Source organism: Triturus cristatus, chromosome 11 (assembly GCF_964204655.1).
Source record: "Triturus cristatus chromosome 11, aTriCri1.1, whole genome shotgun sequence".
NCBI classification, from domain to species: domain Eukaryota; kingdom Metazoa; phylum Chordata; class Amphibia; order Caudata; family Salamandridae; genus Triturus; species Triturus cristatus.
The window spans coordinates 77,554,048-77,578,757 of NC_140594.1; the positions used below are offsets into that span (position 1 = coordinate 77,554,048).

Sequence of the window (24,710 nt, forward strand, 5' to 3'; positions counted from 1 at the left end):
AGAATGTTCTCTAGATTATTAAGACTTCTTGCAGTTAGAGGTACAGAATTACACCCACACAGAATCTTTGACTTCGAATTTGCCTTGCAATGACATTTATGCTTAGTCTGAAAAGGAAAACCACTAACTTCTGGACAGTTTACTAGGCAATGTTTGTCTCCTGTCTCTTCTCCTTTGTTTTTTTGTCCAGAAGAATGGGCAACTTAGGACCTATATTCATTATCATATTTTTCACAAGGTAACTAATGAAAATCGTTTTTTTTTTCTACCCGTCTTGTTGGACGTAAGTGCACCATTCAATCATGTGTGTGTGTTAAGGATAGTTGAGTGGGAGATTGAAGGATTCACATCGCACCTACAGTGTGCCAAGGCAAAACATACGAGTGAATCTTGACTGGGTAACACACAAAAAGCTCACCCTAACCACAAAAAGTAAGTGGGAGGAGCTCAACTTGATGTGCAGCAGCTAGTAGGTAAGAGCTCACCGTAAGGTGCATCAAGTGGGGAAAAACTCTTCTTCTAGAACAGAAAGAAGCCGGTGTTCACAAGCTCATAGTTGGTATTGTGACAAGTGTAGAAATAGCACTTTTGAATTGGATTACAAAGTGTGGAAAGAGTGTTGCGCTAATGTGATTGAGCGAGGGATTACTTCAGCGTGTAACGAGTCTGACAACAAGGGCCTTAAAAAGGAAAAATGTTTTGGAAAGTGCTTAGTTTTAAAGTGGGACATTGACTGCGAGAGCCTAACTTAGGGTGGGAACGGAAAACAGTGGTAAATCACCTTAAGATGCCTCCGCTGAGTGGAATTAGCCCCCACTTCTAAAAAGAGCAGAGAATATTTAAGGTCTTAGCTTTGGCTTTAGCAGCAAGTGTGCTTTATTTTAATTATTGTAGGAGTAAAATAATGACATTGTTTATAAACAGATGTCAGTTGGGATCATGATATTTTAAAATAGATTGTGGAATTCTTGTGTAGAGGATGCTGAAATATCTTCATATTTAAATATTGACATCGGTGCCTGATTCAGTGCAAGTGTTGGTTAGGAGTCTCCTGGTATGAGGAGGTGAGCAGAGACAAAGGTATTCCCTCAGTAAGAGAGTTCCTGTGCACCTGGAAGTTTGGGAGGTACAAGAAGATTAAGGCTGGCCAGTGCTAAAATTGTGAGAAAACATTAAGTGTCAAGACCCTTGTCCGGAGGCCACTGCGGATTGTACAACCCATTGTCCCTGCCATCACTGCCAACGAAAGTACAACAGTACTACTTACCATCACACTCCTACAGGTGTGACAGTTCAGAATATTCCTGGACCCCAACGCTTAAGAATGGCTTGATTGGCAGATATTAGTCATTTTAATGTGTTTTGAATTAATCAACAACTGTTGTTGAACTCCTCTCAAAAGTAGACCAAGCGCCTCAGTGTGGTGTACTGTCATAAATGCTGGTGTTGACAATTAATTGCTGGTGGCAAGCACCGGAAACCACTGGTTCAAATTAAGCACAGACTGGCTGAGCACAGGTTATGAGTTCGGACATATATTTATTTAGGTTTGAGAAGAGGTAGTAAGGAAAGGAGCCCTTTATGACTTTGAACACCAGATCAATAGCCTATAGTGAGCACTGTTCTTAACTGACTGCCAGTGGGTTTGGTAACAGTAGACAGAGGTAGAAGTGTGTTGAAAAGTTTATAATGTGTCCTTGAAGCTAATCTAAGTTCGGTGTTAAATGGGCTGAAATAATACAGGAGGGACCCACAAGTAGCCGAGTGCAGCGTTCAACATTTCTAAGGACACATGAGGATATCAGAGACTTGGTTTGATGGAATGGGATGCATGGATGATTTTTTTAATGTTTAGTTATTGAAATCTGGCTTATGTAGTTGCCTTGGTAATCAATTTTCCTATGTTCACAGAAGGTTAAAGGTACACGTCCAAATTTCCTTCACTTCTCACCAGTTCTTCAATTGTGACAGACTGCAATGTTATGGTATCGCTGTCTGTTTCACGGTTTGTAAACGGAGAGAGCTATCAATAGTTTATCTGCGCCTCTTGGCAATTCAGTGGGCGTAGCTATGTTACTGAAAAGGAAATAGTCACCTCTTTAGCTACCATGGTCCACCCTCGGTACTGGGAGTCTAACAATCCGCCTCCACAGAAGGTCTTTTGGTTGAAGTTAGATTCAGCATACCAGCAATTCAATAGTGAATAAATCAACAATTTCAAGTTGTTAATTTATTGATTAAACATCTACCACAGCTCTAAAGAGCAGCACACTACGGAATATGGACCGCAAAGAGGACAGGCCCATATAATATCAGGCTCATTCAGAAAATTCATTTGTCATCACACAGAAAACAAAAATATACATAGTTACAGCTCACAAAACACTATATATTGGTGAAAACTAAGCTTCCATCCACAAATTGCCCACCATCATATAAAACATGGGTTTCCTTTGTCCAGCAATAAACGTTTTTGCTCAAAAAGGCCTGTCTTGCAGTGTAAACGCATCCTTCACTGAAACCTATATGAACCATAGAAACTTCGCATCTATGATTTATTTACATTAGGAACGAAATTGCGTTTTTCCCTGCCTTCCATGTATAGTTTGCTGTTCAACGATGTATTTTTATGCCCTCCATTGAGTTACATAAAATAAATGCATCCTTTCTATGATGGATCATGTGCTCTAAATTAAACACTTTCAAAGAACATTTTCTCAAACTATGACATGAGGAACAAAAGAGGAAAAGCATTTTATTATCCTTTGAGGAAGGGGAACGGAGACAAATTAGACTTACCATCCTCCCATTTTGCAGTAAAATGTCCAATGGCCAGAGTTCCCAGGGAAAAATGAAGGGATCACATATATGGGAATCACAGGCCCAAATATTGTTCATGCTGCAAGGTGTTCATATGACACAGACTCTTGGCCCCAATGAACTACCATGGGTAGAGCTGAAAGATCACATTTGGATTTCTCCCAATGCCCGTTTTGATTAAACCTAGAGATCGTTTGGCCCATCAAGAGCTATCTGTGGCATAGTATGGCCCAACTGGTTCAGTTGCCTAAATGAGATCTCCATGGAAGGGAATCCGTGTGATGCTTATTTAACACATCTTGTAGAGTTTGCAGCTGCATTTTATTGGTATCCGGTCTATAGAGACCAGCTTTTTGAGATATAATCTCAAATAAGTTGGAGCCAAAGGGAGAAGCTCGGAGTATGGCAGAGCTAAACTATTGTATGGTTTATATCCACAGTACTGCTTTTAATTCTTGCAGTTATCTATATGTTGTGAAGTAAGATCTTTTCTGTGACTCGTATGCTTCTGGAACCTTGAGATGTTTTAGTCTTCAGGCAGATCTATCTCACAGCTGTGGCCTGTCATCAGCCAAATGCTCGTCTCCAGTCGAGCCGGGTCTAGGGGCTGCCAGATTAACTGTGCTCTGTGAGACCAGCCACTGTGCCAGTCTAACCCAAGTAGCCCAAGTAAAAAAGGCAGCTGGGCCAGAGTTTCAGCATCATGACACTTAGTTTGTCTCCATCAAGGTTAGTGCTACCAGACAGCTGGAGTCTTACAGAAATGAGGGGGTCCCACTAGTGTCAGCCACATCCCATCATTCTATGGTGTAGGTGCCTCACAAAAACACATGGTTTTCATTTGTTTGGCTTTATTAATGGGCAGGGAAAAGGAGAGGATGGAGAAAGGAAAAAAAAACATTCACTAGCTCTCATGCAGTCTGCGATCATAGTTTATCTTGGGGTGTCGCAATGTGTGAGTAGTAGTTTGCCTTACTGGCAGCAGTGGTCAACAGCTCACCTTGCAATGGCACTGAATGGTACCCAGGTTGACTTCTGACCACATCCTAGGACCGAATGCTCCCTCACAATTTAAGGTGGCCTTGTGTCTCAAGTGCACAAAAATATGGCTGCTATCCGAATACTTCTGTCTCCTCCGCAGTCTTTGACACAGTTCAACACCGGACTCTCCTCATGTTTTCCATGACACTGGGGTTAAGAATAAGACAGATTAGATCTCCTTCATCCTCTTGACCCTCTCACAGATCATCTCAACCCCATCAGTCCACCATCTTTAACTGGACTACCACCAATCATGTAAACATTTACATAAAAGACAAATTCTACCTGTGGATCACTGGCTCATGCAATGTATCCAGTGCTCAATACCTTTGAAAGTAAAACAGTTTGTTGGAGTGACCAGGAACTCTGGCATCAGCTGCAGACTGAAGAGCAATACGATTGTCAAGACTTCTTCCCATTGACTGAAGAAGCTCAGGACTCTCCATTTCTGTGCTTTCCTTACCGGATCATGACGACCATCATCACTTTTGTGCTCTTGAATCTGTACGATGCAAATAACCTTTGCATTGATGCTCTAGAATGCCAGCTTTATAGGCGACAAAAGATTCAAAGCATGCTGCATCCTACTTTACAGCCACAGGTCCAGGTCGCCTCAGCCACATTCTCTCTACCTTAGCTTTCCTGATGAAAAGAGGATTTCCTTCATATTCCTCTGCGGTTCCCATTGTGCCCTAAAGGGAACATTTATTCAGAGGAATGTGCACATAGCCGCACTGGTGAAGTCTCCATTTAAAGATGCACCTCAGGCTCCAACCCAGATGTGCAATATCTCCGGTTGAATTGAGCTGGAAACAGCAAGGCCTAACTTCTCAGTCCAGACCACAAATGTGGCACACACTCCCTGCTAACACAAAATCTTGACAAATATTTAGCAACAGCTGCTGCTCACAGCACCAGGATTGGAGAGCATTGGATCATCAATTGCATCAGTCTTCACTTACACATCACAACCCCCTCCCGCTTGTCCAGCCTTTCACCTTTGAACTAACTATATCCTCTCAGCAGCATTAGTACATCACATTTTTTCCGCACAGGTAGGCTGCAGCAATCAGCACCGTCCTCATCCACATGTAAATGCACCTTCACATTGCCGAAGGCTTGACCACAGTGCTTCAGGCACACGCTAATGGAAGCAAAATGCAATATCGATAAATCGCAATGATAAATAAGTCGTCTTTAAGGAAGTGGAGACCGTGGTGAGCAGTTCACCGTAAGAAGGCGCCAAGTGGTTGATTTATGCCGCGGTGAGCTCATATGAGCTGTCTCCGTCACCTACTTCTATACCTTATGGCGAGCAGTCCCACCCTTCCCACCTGCTACTACACCTTGCGGGGAGCAGTTCCCCTCACCTCTGCTGTACCTTATGCTGGGGTGTCCCCTCACTACCCACCTGCTCCCCTCTCTCCTAGCTGCTACCACACGATATAGTGACTTCTCCCCTCCCTCCTTTTGGTGAGCTGCCCCTCCCTTCCACCTGCTACTAAACCTTAATGTGAGCTGTCTCCTCACCACCAACCTGCTACTCCACCTTTTACTGTAAGCTCCTACCTTTCTTATGCAAAATCACCTATTGATTCCCCCCACCATGCTCTCTCACCTTGCTGGGGTTAGAAAGCATGTTTAAATCAATAACAATATGTACCATGTTTTTATTCCGTCTGATGAGCTGCCACATCTGGTAGTACTGGCACAGAAATGTCTCCAACCTGCCAGCGTGTTAAGCTGCTGTTCCTTGGCATGGTGCCCCCAGCACATTAGCGCCTGAGGAGCACTTGCTGCCAGCTGGGAGGAATATGTTGGGCATTCCTCTGCTCCCTGATGTGTGATTCCTCTGTCCCCCCACTGGGATGAATCGTGTGCCACAGGCTCTGCTGGGGAGTTAACCCTGGCTGTTGCATCCTTTAACACGGGCATCATCGCTGACAGGCAAATGTGCTCTGTGACTTATGCCTGCAACTGTATTTACACCTCCGCGTGCGCCCTGCAGCATTGCCAGGGCTAAACTAATAAACCAGGCTGTTCCCTTTTTCCTTTGGACGGATGGACTTGGCTGCTGGGCCTTACCAGGGCACTTCCACGCCATACGAAGGGGCTTCGTGTTTGCAGTCCAGCATGCAGTCCATTCTTAGAACTTGGCAAGTGAGTTGTTTGATTTTATTTATTTATTTTGGCGTTTTATGTAGTGCGAACTTGACCTGAAGTTATCGGAGCGCTTTACAGAGGTCAACATTTATAAGGAATACACAAGAAAAATAGTAGGCATACAGGGTAGGAATATACAAGAAATGGTGGAGTTGATGGACGATCTAGTTTGAAGTTGGAGTAGTTTGGAGTTATTTCAGGGGTAGGAGGAGTAACTGAAGTAATTGTTTCCGGGGATAATGATGATCAGGCTCTTTGGTGGTTGGGGAGAAATGCATCAAGGAGAGTAGAAGTAGTCAGGTGGGTTCAGGTATTTGTTGAGAAGTAATTTGAGTTTTTTTCTGATGTGTATTTTACATTAATAAGATTTGATCCCTTCAAGCAGTATTGTTTAGTGGTGCAGAAGTCGCCCCCCCCAGCCCTGTGATTTGAAAGTTTCACCTTTACCTAGGTGCCAGAGCCCTTCACATCATTGAAGATAAGTAGAATCATGTACAGTAGCAGATGAAAAACATTTTTCAGTCTCAAAATCTGTCTGACCCTTTTCATTTTTTTTTATTGCAGACATAATATCCCAATTGGGCTCCATGCCAACCTGTCGGAAGGATCCCCTGTGTGTGAGGCTTTTCGGAAGAGCTCCTCTCTGTTAAACAAAGACGGGTTCTTCCATGGTAAAATGGGCATCAGGAAAGCTTTGGCAGAGGGGCTTCTCGAGATGTCAGAGGTAAGACATAAATTATGGAAGTCCTATTCGTGCAAGTTCCAAAACCTAAATATATGGCAGTGTCTGTCAAAGTCCCAGGAGCTTTAAGACCTCATTTATTTTGTTAGAGTAGCAGTCTCCTGGCAAACTCCACAACCAGTAGTCAGGAAGGTCTAGTGGTCATTAGATATCAGGCCACAGCTAGCTCTTCTATTCAGTTATTTCCAAAAGATATATAGTGCACAGCATTTGTGTTTTAAAACACAGGAGGTAGGGTGGGATATCTTCTTATGTTCGAGGCATATGAGCTGCAGATTATACACTGTGCATAGATCGCCATCTGGTGTTGGGCCCGGATGTTTGCAGTTTGTTTTTCTTCTTGGACAGTCTTTGGAAGTCACGAGTTCGGTGACTCCTCCTTCGATCCGTACTGCGCATGGGCTTCGGCTCCATCCTCAGATTGTTTTTTTCCGCCATCGGGCTCAGATGTAATACTTCGTGCTCCGGCTTCGAACCTTTCCAGTTCGACCTTCGACGAAAAATCCTCGTCCATCGAGATTCTTCAGACGAAATCGGCTTCTTCATCTCTCTCTTCAGCCCTTCCTCGATTCCAGGCATCGGCAGCGGCCTTCGGGCCTATCTCGACTCCGGTCTCGGCCGATGGAAAGGACTCCCTTCAAGAAGTGCCCAAAATGTGGGTCTAAATTTCCCCACACCGATCTCCATCAGGTGTGCAATCTCTGCCTCTCTCCCAAACACGATGCCCGAGACTGCCCCGCCTGCAAGTCTTTTCCATCGAAAAAGACTATTCGGGATCGACGAGCTCGACGCACCATGGCGCACTCATCGACCTCGGCTCCACCTGACATCTTCGGAGAAGACACCGGAGCTTCAGGACAGCAGCACACCGAACAGGAGGATGATGTCGTCAGCGCTTCCGAGGCCGACTACTCCGACGTGGAGGAGATCACACCGGCGCAGAGGGTCGTGAGTACTCTACCCCCTCCCACTCCCGCGCCCATACCGAAAGAGACTCCGGTTACACCTTCGCCTCCGGGCCTAGGAAAAACCAAGCATACCGCTTCCATCACCCCACCTTCGGGCCCGGTGAAGAGGCATCACAAGTCTCTCGGCGGCTCGGGCTCGAGCCAGCCTACTAGCGGCGCCGAAAAACACCCCTCGGCACCGAAGAAAACCACACCAAGCTCCGCTCCGAAGCCATCGGTGTCGAAACCTGGCCTCTCGGTGCCGACCAAACATAAATCCCTCGGCACCGACGCTTCCGTGCCGAAGCCTGCCTCGGCGCCGGAAAAAAAATCGGAGGCCCCGAAAAAGCATGGCACTGATAAACCAACGAAGCCGTCGGTTCCGAAAACATCGGCACCGATAGAGGAATCGGTGCCGGAGGAGCTTTTCACGCCAGATCCTCGTCAAAAGACTTTAACAAAGGATCCAAAGACTGGACATTTGACTTTGTCTTCCAAAAAAAGACATTTAGACAAGCCAGCTCCTCCTCCACCGCCAAAACGGAAGGACTCTGCCACATCCCCCTTCAGAGTACCCTCCCCACCACCTCCATCTGCTGTGGTGGAGCACCACAAACGTTTCCAAAGGGCGACCGTTCCTGGACCCGGTTCCTCAGGTGATTCTAACAACGGACGCATCGCTCTCCGGCTGGGGAGCGCACCTATTACACCTCACAGTGCAAGGTGTATGGACGCCACAACAGAGGTTACTCCACATCAACCATCTGGAGTTATTGGCGATCTTTCTAGCCCTGAAATCGTTTCAGAAACAAATCTCAGCCAAAGCAGTCCTCATTCGCACAGACCATATGACTGCAATGTATTATATTCAAAAACAGGGGGGGACACACTCTCCCCAGCTCTCTCGCTTAGCACAGAGCATATGGAGATGGGCAATCCCACAAAAAATCTTTCTCCTGGCACAACACGTCCCAGGTATACAAAACACCATGGCAGATCTGCTCAGCAGACAAACGCAGCAAATGCACGAATGGGAACTGCATCCACAAGTTCTTCACCCATTCTTTCACAAGTGGGGGCATCCTCAGACCTCTTCTCCACCCACGAAAACAAAAAATGCCCAAGCTTCGCCGCCAGATACCCACACCCATTGTCCAAAGGCAATGCGATGTGGATGAACTGGTCAGGCAAATTTGCATACGCCTTTCCACCTCTCCCGCTAATTCCATTAGTGGTAAGGAAGCTACAACAGCACTCCCTCACACTCATTCTGGTAGCTCCAACATGGGCCAGGCAGCCGTGGTACACCACACTACTACTGCTCTCGGTGGTACCACATCAAAAACTGCACCTGTCCCCATGCCTCCTAACCCAGAACCATGGAGAAATCAGGCACCCGGACCCAGCTCAGCTCAACCTTGCGATCTGGCTCCTGAAATCTTAGAATTTGGATACCTTAACCTTCCCCCTGATTGCATGAACATTATCAGGGAAGCCAGACGTCCTGCCACTCTAGCATGCTATGCCGCAAAGTGGAAGAGATTTGTTGTTTACTGCACGTAACAATACAATCAACCCTTTAGATGTATCCATGCAGCACATCATATGCTATCTGCTCCATCTTCAAAGGTGTAACCTGGCGTACTCATCCATCCATCTACACCTAGCAGCAATTGCTGCTTACCTGCAAAACAGACAGCCTTTATCACTTTTCAGAGTGCCTACTATTAAAGCCTTCATGGAAGGCCTTAAAAGAGTAATTCCGCCCAGGGCACCACCCTCACCTGTGTGGAATCTAAACGTAGTTCTTACAAGGCTAATGGGTCCGCCTTTCGAACCAATGCATAAATGTGAGCTACAGTTCCTTACTTGGAAAACAGCTTTCCTCGTAGCTATCACTTCCCTTCGATGGGTTAGCGAGATACAAGCATTCACTATACAAGAACCCTTTTTACAGATGCATCACAGCAAGGTGATACTTCGCACAAATCCAACATTTCTGCCCAAGGTCATTTCCCCCTTCCATCTTAATCGGTGGAATTACCGTTTTTTTTCTCGCAACCTCGATCTGTTGCGGAAAGGGCTCTACATACACTTGATGTTAAAAGGGCTTTACTGTACTACATACAAAGAACGCAACCTTTCAGAAAGACTAAACAATTGTTTGTCTCCTTCTCTCCACCGCATAAAGGCAACCCCATCTCAAAATCGGGGATAGCTAGGTGGATTGTAAAGTGCATACAAATTTGCTATCACAAAGCAAAAAGAACATTATCTGTTCCACTTAAAGCCCACTCTACAAGAAAGATAGGGGCTTCTATGGCTTTTCTAGGGAACATACCCTTAGATGACATCTGCAAAGCAGTCACATGGTCAACACCGCACACCTTCACAAAATATTACTGTGTAGACTTGCACTCCAAACAACAAGCTAGTGTGGGCCAGGCTGTACTAAAGACACTGTTTCAAACCACTGCAACGGATACCGGTGGTCGCCGCTAGGGTTGGGTACTGCTATACAATCTATGCACAGTGTATAATCTGCAGCTCATATGCCTCGAACTGAATATGCTACTTACCAGTATGCATCTGTTCTTGGCATGTAGAGCTGCAGATCTATACACGCCCACCCGCCTCCCCGGCTACCTTTATCCGTTCCAGTCTATCTTATTTAGATACAGCACACATGGGTTTCTTTACTATTATCACTATGCTCCATCTTTTCCCTGCTGGCGAAAAACAATCTGAGGATGGAGCCGAAGCCCATGCGCAGTACGGACCGAAGGAGGAGTCTCCGAACTCGTGACTTCCAAAGACTGTCCAAGAAGAAAAACAAACTGCAAACATCCGGGCCCAACACCAGATGGCGATCTATGCACAGTGTATAGATCTGCAGCTCTACATGCCAAGAACAGATGCATACTGGTAAGTAGCATATTCCTTATTGTGTAAAGGATAGTAAAATAGATTGCCAGGTAAATGTGCCTGCTGCATAGATCTGTCTGCAACCTACAGGTTTGAAACCTGGCATGTTGCCTCAGCCTTTCATTTTTCTTAAGTTAAAGAAAGTTTGCCATTAAAAAAACAGCCAGTAAAAAAACCAGCCAGTAAAAAAAAAAATACAACACATATGTGCATTGCTGACCGAATATGGCGGCACATAATAATGTTGTTCAAGAAGGCAAGATCAAGCACCTGCACCCTCAGGAAAGTATTCTGTTGTGCTTTAGGAAAATACATTAAAAAAACCCTTTCAGGAGGCAAATGTATTTCTCTTAAATTGAGAGAAAGGGCCCCTGGACTGTCGGTGAAATGTGACATTTTATCATCTGCCCAAGATTGCAGATTGCAGTCCTTGGACCTCTGTTCATGGGATTTCCGATTCAGACCTTGCGTTACTTGGGGGACTGTTCTCTAGGATGTGTCTGATGGATCTTTATCCTTTCGGAGACGAGGCCTTCCGACCAGGGCGGACTTCATCAGGAAGGCCTCACCACCAGTCATTTATACTCTGATATTACATTCTAGTTTTGCTGAAGTTGAAACATTTTCCTTTGCATCCGGTGTCTCTGGTCTCCGTGAGGTGCTTTGTAGAAGCACTTCTGAATTTTTAGGCCTTTGTAAGAACACCCTAATTTGATCTTTTGCTTGATTACCTACAGCATCCTTTGTCCACTTTGTACTCCATTTAGAAGACCCTGATTTAGATGTACTCTGCACAGATGGGTCTAGATTTGTTTATCGGTCCTTCTCCTTGAAGGGTAGGACCCCCTTCATACTGATTAAATCATGCAGGCTCCACCACTGGCTCATAGATGCCCCTATGATCATCAGTATCTCCCACAATTTTCAACCTCTTTATTGAGCTACTCAAACTTTAGATCTCATGGGACATCCCCCAGTATGCAGACGACAGTTGACTAGCAAAAGATCGAAAATCGTCCTCAACATCCTGGGGAGTTTGGATGTCAGCCTTCTCTTTGAAATCAAACTCCAGCAAGACAGAGTTTCTTGTGTACATTTAGAGAAGGCAAGCCCAGCTAGATTGATGCAAACCTCTGGGCATCATGCCTAGCACTGTAGAGTGCCAAATATATATTTTTTCAAGATCATCCTAAAATGCACTTTCATGTCACAGAAACTGAGACAGCGCTTTGCTGACTCCATCTACTTAGGAAGATATTACACCATGCGATTTCAGCCCAGTAGCTCCTCCCATCTAGAGAGGGGGGCACTATTATTGCTTGGCTAGCCAATGTCCCAGTAGCTTCACTGGATGTAATCCTTCACTTAATGCGAAGACTAGTCCTTGTTGTTACAAAGCTCAACCGCTTGGGCCTTCAGCCATTTTACGCTGGCTAACACTGCACTCGAGAGTCTTGTTTAAAATATTGCCTATCGCGCATAGAGCAGTATTCCTAAGATAACCACTCTAATGTCTTATGATAAGAAACAAATCGTAGCTTTTGCAACAGTGTCTGTGGACAACGAAATCAAAAGCTTTGAATCGGACTTCTGTTGCTGGACACCTAGATGAAGGAATGCAGTCGTAGAAAACATGATCATTTCCTGGTCCCTTTTTATTTTTAGGAAAGTTCTTAAACCACCTACTAAAATAATGTTTGTTGACTGACACTGCAGTTCAACTCTGGGGAGAGGAGTTGGCCTAATGGCTAGGGCGATCGACCTCGAATCTGGGGAACTGGGTTTCTATCTTGGCAATGACGCTGAACATCCTGTCATTCTGGGCAAATCACTTAATCTCCCCGTGCCTAACAAAAATGAAGGTGTCCTCATGTAATGCAACTGGTGCTCGTGTAAAGCACTCTGATACCCGATTCGGGTCAAGTTCGCGCTATATAAAACTCTGTAAAAAAAAAAAACAAAAAAAAAATTAAAAAAAAAAAAACTCATGTACTGTTCTGCTGTACTACACAATTAATGTGATGCCTTCATAGTCCAACATTCCATGTAAGCTAGCAGGATGGCTCGCTGCTGAGCATGCTGTGAGCTTCAGGCCATCAGCTGATACCTAGCAAGACCCACTCCCCATTAGATTTTTCTGAAGTTGGTAAAGTGAGTATCATAAATTGTGTAATAGTACTTACTACATGCTTAGAGACTGCAGAAGTGCTGTATGGCAAGCGCCTTATGTAACAAGCATTGGCATAGCCAATAGGTCTCGCCGTTGGGACCTTATAAGTGTTTAGCCGTGTAACAGTTAATGTTGTTGCACCAAGTATTTTGTGCTGCATAACTAAATACTTATAAAAGTCCCAAAAGCAAGACCTATTGGCACATTGTGGCACATTGTGCGGAAACAGCGAAGCAACTGCTCCTGAAAAACGTATAGACAGATGTTTTGAAATATGCCATGACGGACATTTGGGAGGCATCGATATCAAAGCCAATACAAACGGTGGCCAGGGTTAGACAAAGACACAGAAAGGGTAGTAAGGGAGTGCTGTGGGTAAAATAAACTCAGAATATGCTCATTCTACTTTCAGACCACCTTTGTAACTATTGAAATCCCAATATGTCTAGGGAAATTATTTGTAATTATATCCTGGGTCCAAAGCACAAAAGAGAAGCGTACAAGTATCCTATTGTGATAACTGACAAAACAAAAGTGACCCCGCACCCGAGCACAAAAACATATATGTATCTCTATATAGTATTTCTAGATATCCTAGTATGTCATAACAACAAAGAACATAGTATCTCAATAAATAGCTTCCCAGAAAAACAAGTTTGACAATCGCACAACTTGATTATAAACAATTTATTCTTTTTTGACTTTCATTCGGAGACACTTTATTCTTTTAAAATATCATGAAATTGCTTGCCGCCTACGCGTTTCATCCCTCATGGGACTTCTTCAGGGCTAAAAGCAATTAATAAAAAAACACAATATTTACAAAACATACACAGTAAAAATGAATAATTCATATATAGAATGAATACACTCCATTGTGTGTTATTGTCAAATTAGTCAGGTATTACTTATGAATCACTGTCCCTTTTTATACAATATTTACAATGTCAGTTTTGCTGCAATGGGAAGCACCCAAAAGCATTTTATAATCATGTTATCCTAATCATTTGCAAGAGCGGGAGGAAACAAATGTGGGAAAACATACAATTAATATTTTTTTTATATAGCTTAACATTCACAAATTCATTGAGCCTTCCAAAATGCATTATCTTCTGTCATCTAAGTACCGAGTAACCAATCTGGCTCTATATCATATAATGGTAAATTTATACAGAAAGAGGGTTAAAACACTTTATTTCATACCTTACTCAAAATTGTTTGAATGACGATTCATGCCACACGCGAAAATAACAGCAATGACGGAACCAATTATCTATAACAAATATTTGGAACAACAATGAATACTTATGTGTACTGTACTTGTTCATACAGTTTGCAATAGAGTTGGAACAAAACATCCTAATTACAGATTTATCTTTTACTCCATCTCCTCACATATTATCAATTGGGGAAAGTGGATGACATCTTTCCTCTATTAATTCATCAATTATAACACACACATTTCATAAATATTCTGAACCAGTTTTCAATTCTAATTATATTTGAACTCTTATAATTTTTTTCATTAATTTTATTTAATTTTTTTTCCATTAATTCGTGGCCCTCCATGTAATATCTCTTTATGGTGATATATATATATAGTGACCATTCTAGTCAAATCTGTTTTGTTCTTAAGATCTTTTAGCATTCGGGCCTTCCAACCCGCTATATTGAAATCATATTCATCAAGGTATGGTGGAATCAAAATATACATGGTCACTTACTGGTAAGACAGATATACGGGTTTGTGTTCTTCACAATCTAGTATCTTGCTATTAAACCGCAATGCTTTCCAAAAATTTGTTCCCAGTGGTTCGTCAATGATAAAACGATCGGATCTGGTAGGAGCATGTAACATTGTCATTAGAAGCATCTTCTCAGTTTCTAATATACCAGTCAGTTGCAGAAAAATGACACATGGGGACATACTCTAAAAATATTTTAACCACTCTATAAAGCTGTATATAACTGCTTAGAAAGAACACAATTACGGTAACCAATTTGCGGAGTATGTAAGCGCTAAGTAAAGCATACTTCGCAGACAACACATCACAAACCCAACCCAACGTCTATATATAAACATAATGCATAATGACCTGGATTGTCACGTACTATTTGTAGAAACGATAATGCATCCAATGTTGTCAGCGGTGTGTCCTATACTGGGCATATTCTTCCTAAGCACCTCATGTCACCATAAGTAATTAGCCATAGTAAGGTCCGTTAGTGGTGCTGTGAATACAAACATACACAGCACCCTCAATATATACGTACACACAACTGTCCTACTGAGTAACAAAATTACTTAAAGTAAGACATCCCACGTAGTGTAAGGATATGCCTAAACTAAACTTCAGTTTAATTTTACCAGAATATGTCCAGCTCCCTTTCATTTTTACTGGTCAGAACGACCGTATTAGCAGTCACCCTTTAATCATTGCCACTATTCTATGGACACTTGTAGTCCAGGTAAAAAACGAACAATTTAGCTGCTTTAAAGAAGCAGTTCTATCGTAACCATGCGCTTTTGTTAACATTAAAAAGTTTCTTTTATTTACGAAGCCTTTGACCTTTATCGGTAATTTATTACCTCGAAACCCTCGTCCTTTCCAATGGCTTAAAAACATCCAGTTTTCCATGGCGCATTGCCATGAGAAATCTGAGCACACCTTCTTTCACCAAATTATATGACAAACCATTCTCGTAGACACCCAATATTGTACTCACGGCATATCTCGTGGCTTTCCTGGCGCAAACAGTCCTCCGATTTCGTGCTTGAAACGTGTGCCTTTCTCAAGTCGTTTATATACCCTGTTTTAAATGTAAAGCACCTGTGGTTCTATCACGATTCTTAGGTGATCACATGGCTCGTTTACGGCATTAGGCGCCATCTTTTGGGATAAAAACCATACTAGTATACGAATATGCAATATTCTAGGCCGTCATTTTAAAAAAGCCAATGCGCAAACACGTATTCAAAAGAAAAAAAGATTTTTTAAATAATATTCTGCACTCCATATTTCAGTTCCATTAATATTATTTTTTTTACACCTTGTTCTTAATGAGATGCACCTATAATTCTACCACGGTTCTCACGTAATCACATGACACACGGCGTCGGGCGCCATCTTTTGGGATAAATGGCATACTAATGTGTGAATATGCGATATTCTAGATCATCATTTTAATGTCGCTTATCAAAAAGTAAATATATAAACACATACTGAAGGAAAAAAAATATGTATAATTTTTAAATCAATTTTCTGCACTCAATATTTCAACTCCATTAGTACTATTACACGCCGTGTTCAGATGAAACTTGCTCTTCACTACTTCTCAATACGGGCGCCATATATACCGATAGACTTGGCTATAATTTAGGACCATACACGTTCCTATACCCGCCACTGCTCCAGTTCCCCCAGAGCACGTGCAAAAAAAGTTCCCTTCATGTGCCCCACGATCTAAACACCTTATAGCATATCTTAACCACATATTATATAATGATTCCACGACACTCATTTATAAACCAACCAAAAAATTTGATGCATTACCAATTATCTAATGTATTATCATATTGGTCAAAACACTATTATATGTTGTTAAAATATGTGTTGTTTGAAATTTGAATGTAACATATAGGCTGTATGTGCCTGTGATATTTCTTCATATACAGTTTTTAATTGGTTTTAATACCACATAATAGAACTAAAGGGTTTCTATAATTGATTCCACATATCATGCATTATCATATCAATTACTTAATGACATATCTAAATGACCAGTATTATTACAGCATCATTGACGATCACAACCTGTGTCTACAATATTAGACTCTCAGCCATTTCAACGATCGAACTTTCATTTCAATTATTCCATCTCGGCGAATTTTTTCAATAATGATTGGTCATGTATCTTAGCTGTTTATAAAAAATAATGAAACTCATTATTACAGTTAAGCCCAGATGTGACTGCCCTTAACCGGCAAATCCACTTAGCCTCAGTCTGTCTCAATAGGATAGTCCTATCACCCCCCCCCCCCTGACATTGCCTTTCACGTGATCTAATGCGTGAAATATAGTTCCTAATCGATCAGGGTGGGCTGACAGTATATGTAGGGCCACTGGAGAGCGTTCGTCTTTGTTTTTGATGTCCCTAACGTGTTCTTGAATACGAATTTTTAAACATCTAATACTGCTCCTTACATAAATCTGATCGCAGGCGCATCTTAATACATATACCACATGTGTCGTGTTGCAGTTAATAAAGGAAAATATCCTATATTTTTGTGAGTTGTTCTATTGGAAGCTAGAGCATTTGTTCACTCCCAATTTACACACGCAACAATTCCCACACGTGTAAAAGCCATGTGGTTTCTCTGGTAGCCATGTGGTTTCTCTAGTAGCCACGTTTGTGATTTCACCTTTGGTTCCCTGACATGACTTGGGCATAACATATTTCGTATGGTTTTACCCTTATGGTAGATGACCTGTGGTTTTTTGGAACAATATTAGATGTAAGAGAATTGGATTGCAGGAGATACCAATTTTTTCGTAAGATCTTGTATATATGTCCACTGTACATATTATACTCAGTGATGAATGACACCTGATCTGCATATGGGTCATCCATCCTAGTGGCCTTTGTCACGAGTGTGTCCTTTCTGCTTAATTTTTTTACCTTTGTCTCCGCCTTTTTGAGGCAATTGTTAGAATAACCTCTTTTTTGAAGTTAATCTGTATCTCCTGTATTCTGTCAAAATTTTCTTCTTGACTACTATTACGGCGACCTCGTACCGTCTCACCATAAGGTATTGCCATGATGGTCGAACTCGGATGGCAACTGTCAGCATGCAACACACTGTTGCATGCTGTTGAGTTTTTTAAAGATATCACTCTGGACATTAACATCCTGTATATATAGTCTCAGGTCCAAATACATGATCTCCTTTTTGGAACTACTGATGGTCATTTTGACATTAAAGATGTTATCATTAAGGTACATGAAATATTGGTTTAGGCCTCATCACTGCCCTTCCATACCAATAGGATATCATCAATATACCTAACGTAGAATATTATATTCTCAATCCAACTCTGTGCCCCTGGGCCCCAGGCATGCTCATCTCGTAAAACCCCATAAATAGGTTAGCATACGATCGAGCAAACCTGGAGCCCATTGCAGTCCCTTGTAGTTGTAAGAACCACTTATCACCATGCATAAAGGCATTCTGTGATAAAATGAGATTAGCTATCTCCAGCAACATTTGTGTGTGTTCTAAGTGGCAGGCATTCCTCTTGTATAGAAAATAAGAGAGTGCACGTACTCCCTGATTTGTTCCTATGCAGGTCTACAAACTCTCCACATCCATGGTCAAGAATGTGAAGACCTCAGTTTCCCACTGAAGATCTTCCAGTTTGCCAAGCAATTCTCTGCTGTCTTTTATATAGGAAGGGAGATTCCTAACAAAAGGTTGAAGAAAAGTATCTACATACTCCGCCAGATGTTCCGTGGGCCCTCCATTGCCAGATATAATTGCTTGGCCAGGGAGAAAAGAACCCCCCTTGTGCACTTTGGGGAGTATGTAGATACATGGATGTCTTGAATTCTGCGCTAGGAGATATCTGTATTCATTATCAGAGATCCATCCCGATTCTTTCCAATCTACCAATCTCGCATTGATATGTTTTTCAATTAAAACAGTAGGATTTAAATCTAATCTCTTATAACAGCATTCTTGATTCAGCTGTCGGTCAATCTCACTGACATAGTCTCCATAGTCCATCAGGACTATGTTCCCTCCCTTATCCGCTTCGCGGATTACTATGTTAGAATCTTCTTTCAGAGATTTCAAAAATATTTTCTCCTTCTTGATTAGATTGTACATATGTCTACACTTATTCTGAGCTATATGTGTTTCCTCTAGTGATAACTGATCATTTTTCTAGTAGGCCAGAAATCAATTTGGTAAACAAAGCAGATACTGAGGCCATTGTAAAGTTCTTGGCTGAAGTGTGCTTAAGAAAAGGCTTCCCAAAGTGGGTCAGTGACAATGATTCACAATTTTTATCCATTTGTCAAAACTTCTTGAAAAGCCATGGTATCGCACATAACACCACACCTGTCTATTATCCCGCAGAGAACAAATGCGTAGAGCGCTTCGGACAGTGTGGAGAGGTATCATAGTCTAAACGCGGGAGAAGGAATTCTTGACGCTGTGTGTTGCAATGCTGTCATACTGAAATCTACGAGCTGCCTTACAGCCTTGAAGTGTGAGCACAAGGGGAGAAGAAGGAAGTCGATGATAAAAACAGTATGACGACGCACGGGGCATAGTACTGGGGTTGGGGTTTCAGCTAACACGCAAGTGCTTTCCTGCCATAAAATATTGCTCCATTGTATGAGAATTATAGCGCATAACATCTGCCAGAGCTGTTCATTAATTTCCCTCAATGGCAAGTACAGACAGCCTGTGGTTGGTCACTGAAGGCAGCAAGGGTACTGCACACAATTTTTATAACTAAAAGTTTAACAAGCATACAAAACTGAACTGATTACAAGTACAATCTAAACACGTGTATCTCACCATCTCAGATGAGCAGGGGCCTGGCGCTCGTAGCTCTGATGCCGCCGGTACGATACCCAAGCTCTTTCCCTTAGGATTCTGCATCACCATTCACTTCACAGCCGTGGACCAGCCCCCCTCGCTGTCCTCATGACACGCTGCACACACTTCATACACCAGTCATTAAATGAGGTGTGGCTCAGGATTATAAGGTGGGAGTTCGCTTAATGTGCACTTAACACTGTCATTTTACACTAATTCAAAGCCGTTAAGCTAAGGCCGGCTAGAAAAATAACCAAACTCTTCGAGAGTGGTGCTTGCTTTGCACCGAGTACCTGCAGTAGCCCCTGGTGTCACGAGATTAATTTTTAACTCAGGGCTAAAATAGCTACTGGAAACAACAAAACAATGTTCTAGGCACTCGGACTCTAATCATAATTAGTCTAACCATGGCTGCCAATAAAAGCGAAAACACAGCGGTAACGGTATCAATCGAACACATAGTAAAGTCATTACTTGTTCTCATTTCTGTATAATAAACCATCTGCAGAAAGGGTTTAAGTAATCTGGAAGCATTTGAATTTACACGTCTACCTTGGTAAATTTACGGACGGTTGGTCACCCTACCCTCATCGCGATCACTGTAAAAGCGAAAGTGATCGCGATGACGCACGCTACGGATGCGCACGCAGCAGCGGGGGAAGAGGTATGGTGCTGAAGGCTGGCGCAGGAAAGGCAGATGGCTGGGTGAGAAGGGAGGGGGGAATTCGGGGAGCAGCTGTGCGCGTGCACGCCATCGTGCACTGTAGCTTGTCCCCAGCACAAAAATGTGGGTAGCACTTTCTAAACCCACCTAGTAAATGTCTCGCCAGACCAGCGCATGCGCTGGGTCATGCGAGACCTAAAAGCAGGCTATTGTTACATGTACAGCGCTTCATAACTGAATGTTAGCTGGGGCGTTATAAATACTGTCTGTCTGTGCACTTAGCTGTAGTGTAGAGACTCTTCGCTGCCACCTCGCTGGTCATTGTTAGAGCTTTCTCAAATTTCTCTTTATTCTTTTTGTACTTTTTAAATAGTCCCTTAGTCAGTTCAGTTCAGGAATACTTTATTCGGCCGGGCAGGTCATAAAAGACAACAAAAAACAAACAGCATTACACAACAAATTGATACAGCAACGTTAAAAGAGAATTTCCACAACTCGAACGTCAAATGGGTAAAATTCATTAGAACAGCAAAGTATCTCAATCAATAAATATCAATGTTCAAGTCCTTGGACTTTAACACAACTAACGAATGATAAGCAGTTTCACAATTTTCTTCTTTGCTTTGTCGTGTGAGGCATTATCTATGGAAGATAAGAAAAACATTCATGTATTTTAATGTCCCATTTCCCTGGACTTACGTGCCCTTAACTGGCTTCCCTTTGAGGCCAGAATCCATTTGAAAAGCGCCTGTATGACACACAAGGCACAGCATCACAAAACACCACGCTACCTTGCAGCAAAACTATTACTGTCGGGCGGCGACAGAACTAACAGGAGTTCATATAACCTGCTTTTGAAACCACAACGCTTTTAAAAAAAGAAAACTTATAACCGCTCCTTCTCAGGAATGGCCCCAAGGATCTGGAGTGCCTTAACCCCAAAAACAAGACAGAACCCTCACGCGGCCTCCTTCAAAAAGAAAGTTAAATCGATTCTACTTACAAAATTCACTTGATCTTTTTGATGCAGGATGGTATATATGTGCGATGTTGGAACAGTTACCGATTGTTTGACCTATTGTTACCATTATTATTTTCGTATATATATGCCTACTCCATATCTGTCTATTTCCCCTTTTTCCTGTATATGTTGTAAAGCACTCTGATACCCGCAAGGATCTGGTCCGCGCTATATAAAACCTTCAAAATAAAATAAATGCCCAAGTTCCCTATTTTCTAGAACTTTGTTATTAAATCACTTTGTAATATGTTCTTCTGCATCCAGTCTTCATTGATAATCCTAAATGTGGGTAGAAATGTAAGGCCTTCAGTAGGTACATTTACCTTGCAGTTGGATTCCTTATAGGTGACTTATGTAGATCGCATTATTGTAAAGAAAAGGCAGCTGTTTTAGATAAGTATTCTTCATCGTATGCATTTTATATAGGAACACATGCGGAAATCATAATAAGCCAAGAGCCAGATGGTTCAAGCTGCCCTGTGGATGCACACAGTAGTCCAGGGACTGAGGCTTCTATGGCAACTCTTGAAATAGTCCTTGCTTTCACAGTCCCTTGTATGATTATATTCAGAATAGATTTTGCATGGACAGATCGTGGGTTTAGCAGTGATAACATTTAATCCATAGGGTGTGACTCTGCAGCAGTTTCCATCCAATCAGAGAGGCAAGTGGTGACAGTCTAGTTTGGCTGCAAGCTTCCTCACTAGAAGTGTTAATGCTTGGACACTGGTTTTCATGGCAGTATCTATTACTAGCAGGCTGTTTGTAAAGGATGGGCGAGAAGTTTAATGCTTCCTACTATTTTGCAGCTGTACAAAGTTTAGCACGACATTTATAAATAAAATGCTTTTTTGTCAGCAATAAACACTTTAATCCCATTCCCCAAGTTTCAAATGCCCAAAAACTATTGTGTAGTTATAAACATTAGATTTTTGTAGAGTAGAAAAATTTACATTTTTAAGTGCAGATGAATACTACCCGCTACAATTTAAACAAATATTCTCAAGAATATCAGCAAATGACTTAAAACCAACTACATGGAATTAAAGTTAACTTTGCTGCTATAATTTAAAGGAAAAACAGCAGTAGTGAATAGAAATGTAGCCAGATATTCTGCGGTTATGAAAGCTGAAATTTGACACTACTCCTTTGGGGCGTCCGCAGCTTCCATATTCCATGATGCAGCTGTATCAATTCTATTTTTTTTCTAGTTCATCTGATAAGGATCCCTGAACATTTTCCACTGTTTAAACTTGGACATTTGTTTGTACTCTCAGTGCCTTTAATGCACAAGAGTGTTTTGAAATCCTTTCGTGACAGGAGTCCACCTTATTGCATTCATTATTTTTGCCACATGTAAGGCAGAAACATGCACATCTCTTTTATTCAAGGGCCCAGTGTTTGAAAGGCAAATAGATGTAAATTATCTTGATAAGGCAGTGTTATTGTGAATTGCAGGTGAAGTGGAGCAGAGCAGCCAGGAACTAGGTCGTAACCTGTCCCCCCCCCCCCCCCCCCCCCCCCCCCCCATAAAAATAATTCCGGGGCACAGGAAATCAGATCCCGCTAGACAAAAAGCCCATTTCAGGTCGACGGCTTTGATGTCGACAGAAGTTTCAGCTGCAGTGTGTTCGTCATGTGAAAACAACATACAAACGGTCATCCTCAAACAAGAAATACCATTCATTATTGAACTTAAATGGCGAGACATTGAACATCACAGAATTCGACTTTGAGTCATTGGACATTGACCAGTATCTCCAAAAAGACTTTGAGGAGAAGGAGGAGTCTACAATAACTTCCAGTTCTCCATCAGTGTGTCCACCAAGGAAGTCACCAGTAGTGATTTAATAGTACCGTCGAATGACCCTCTACAAACACTTTGCAAAGTTTGGAGATTCCAGAGCAACATCCAATTGGACATATCATTCGGTTGTTCCAAAGCACAGGTTTGGATCCCACTGAGAAGACTTGGCCCTCCCCAAGCACTTCCTTCAGTAGCCTTTCAGATATCGAATCCTGCTGTACCAGAGACACCGTAAAAGGCTAGGATCGTGGAGATTTCTGATTGTGCCAGATGCACTAGATACACATTTTTTCTGTGAAGTATTTAGGCATGAATGATACTGTAGATATCAATTGCACTTCATACGTACCTACTTCACGACTGACTTCGGCATTGAGGGTGTCTTTAGTGGCTATCACAACAATTCATGAAGTGTTCACAAGCGGGTATAACAAGTTCAACATCCCTCTGAAGACCCCACAGACCTTTATATTGGCAATTAGGGAACTTTACAGATAAGGACTCCTGCAATACCGCACTCCCTTTGGTTCCAGGATTCTTGGAGATGGCTGCAGAGGTGTTTCTCATGCTAGCCGTGGCTAAGAAATATGTGCTAACGTAGCTGAAAAAATGTCTCCTGAACAAGATCCAGCTTTCTTGAAAGGAGACCTTCAACCTTATTCACTTAATTTATCAGTACTGACTAAGCATTGTGCTTCAGCTGCGCTTTCATCAATGCCACCAAGTGGCTATAGCTGTCATCTTCACACTGTTGTAATAAAACAAATGTGTTTCATGCAGGTCTATAGAAGTTGGGCTTGAGCGCTACACCTCTTCTAGGGCATTACATCAGGGCCTTGTAGTTTACAGAGGATACCCCCAAGGAGATTTAACAAGAGTTTCACAAAGTCTTTGAAAGAAGAGTGTAGGAAAGTGGATTATTATTGTGCATTGACAAGTATCCACCTCAAAGGATAAGACCACTATCTGCCGGATGTTACACAAATGAAAATATACCTGTGCTCAATCCCTGGCAAGGTGGCAAGTAGGAGTCTGGCTTAAATCAAAGACTGTGTAAAGTATTTAAGCAATACATACAAAGTAAAAAGTCACACCAAACAAAATTCCTCAACCAGTTATATAGTAAAGAGTAAAACATTGAGTAACATAAGACCCAAATGACAAAAATCCAATAAGGAGTCCCAGCTACATGAATTTGTAAATATTTAAGTGAAAATAGCTCAAAAAAGCACACAGCGCCAATGCTAGCCTATGGCAATAGCGGCCGGCATTACTCAAGGGTGTGGGGCGGGCGTGAGGGGTCACGTGCGGAGGGGCAGTGGGGATCGCTGGGAAATTAAAAAATTTCATTAAACTTACCTTTCCACCGGGTCCTGCATCTTCTCGGCTCCGGCTCTCCTGCCTCTGACAGGAACAGGATGCAGGCAGCCAGGCTCCCTCCTCTAAACCAATCACAACGCTGAAAGCAGCGTTGTGATTGGTCGGGATGCCGCCCAGCCTGGGGCTAATGGGGTGGCCATGTTCGGCATGCGGGCTACAATGCAACCTGCATGGAGAACGGCAGAGTGCGCATGACTGGTGTGGCAGCCCGAGAGGACCAACCAAACAGTCTTTGCGCACTCAGGTGTGGGCAAACCACTCCTCCCCTGCTCGCAGAGCAGCCCCGCCCGCCCGCAATGCGCAAAGCAAACATAAAATGGTACTAACTCAAAGTTTGGGCGAGCTCTGGTTGGATACAAGTAGATTGGTATTGGTAAAAGTCAGAGTCAGAAAGTTGTTGAAAAGGTTTCAACACAGTAAGGG

The 24,710-nt window shown here is 42.6% G+C and overlaps 1 protein-coding gene across 3 annotated transcripts in view; it reads left to right on the forward strand.

Moving 5' to 3' along the window:
* The window catches only part of YDJC (YdjC chitooligosaccharide deacetylase homolog), a 141,368-nt gene that overhangs the window by 61,706 nt on the left and 54,952 nt on the right, over window positions 1-24,710 (forward strand). For all 3 annotated transcript variants that reach the window (XM_085636441.1, XM_085636440.1, XM_085636439.1), the window contains one exon: window positions 6,589-6,748. In XM_085636441.1, the coding sequence (XP_085492567.1) occupies window positions 6,589-6,748 (160 nt within the window). The remainder of the gene's footprint in view (window positions 1-6,588; window positions 6,749-24,710) is intronic.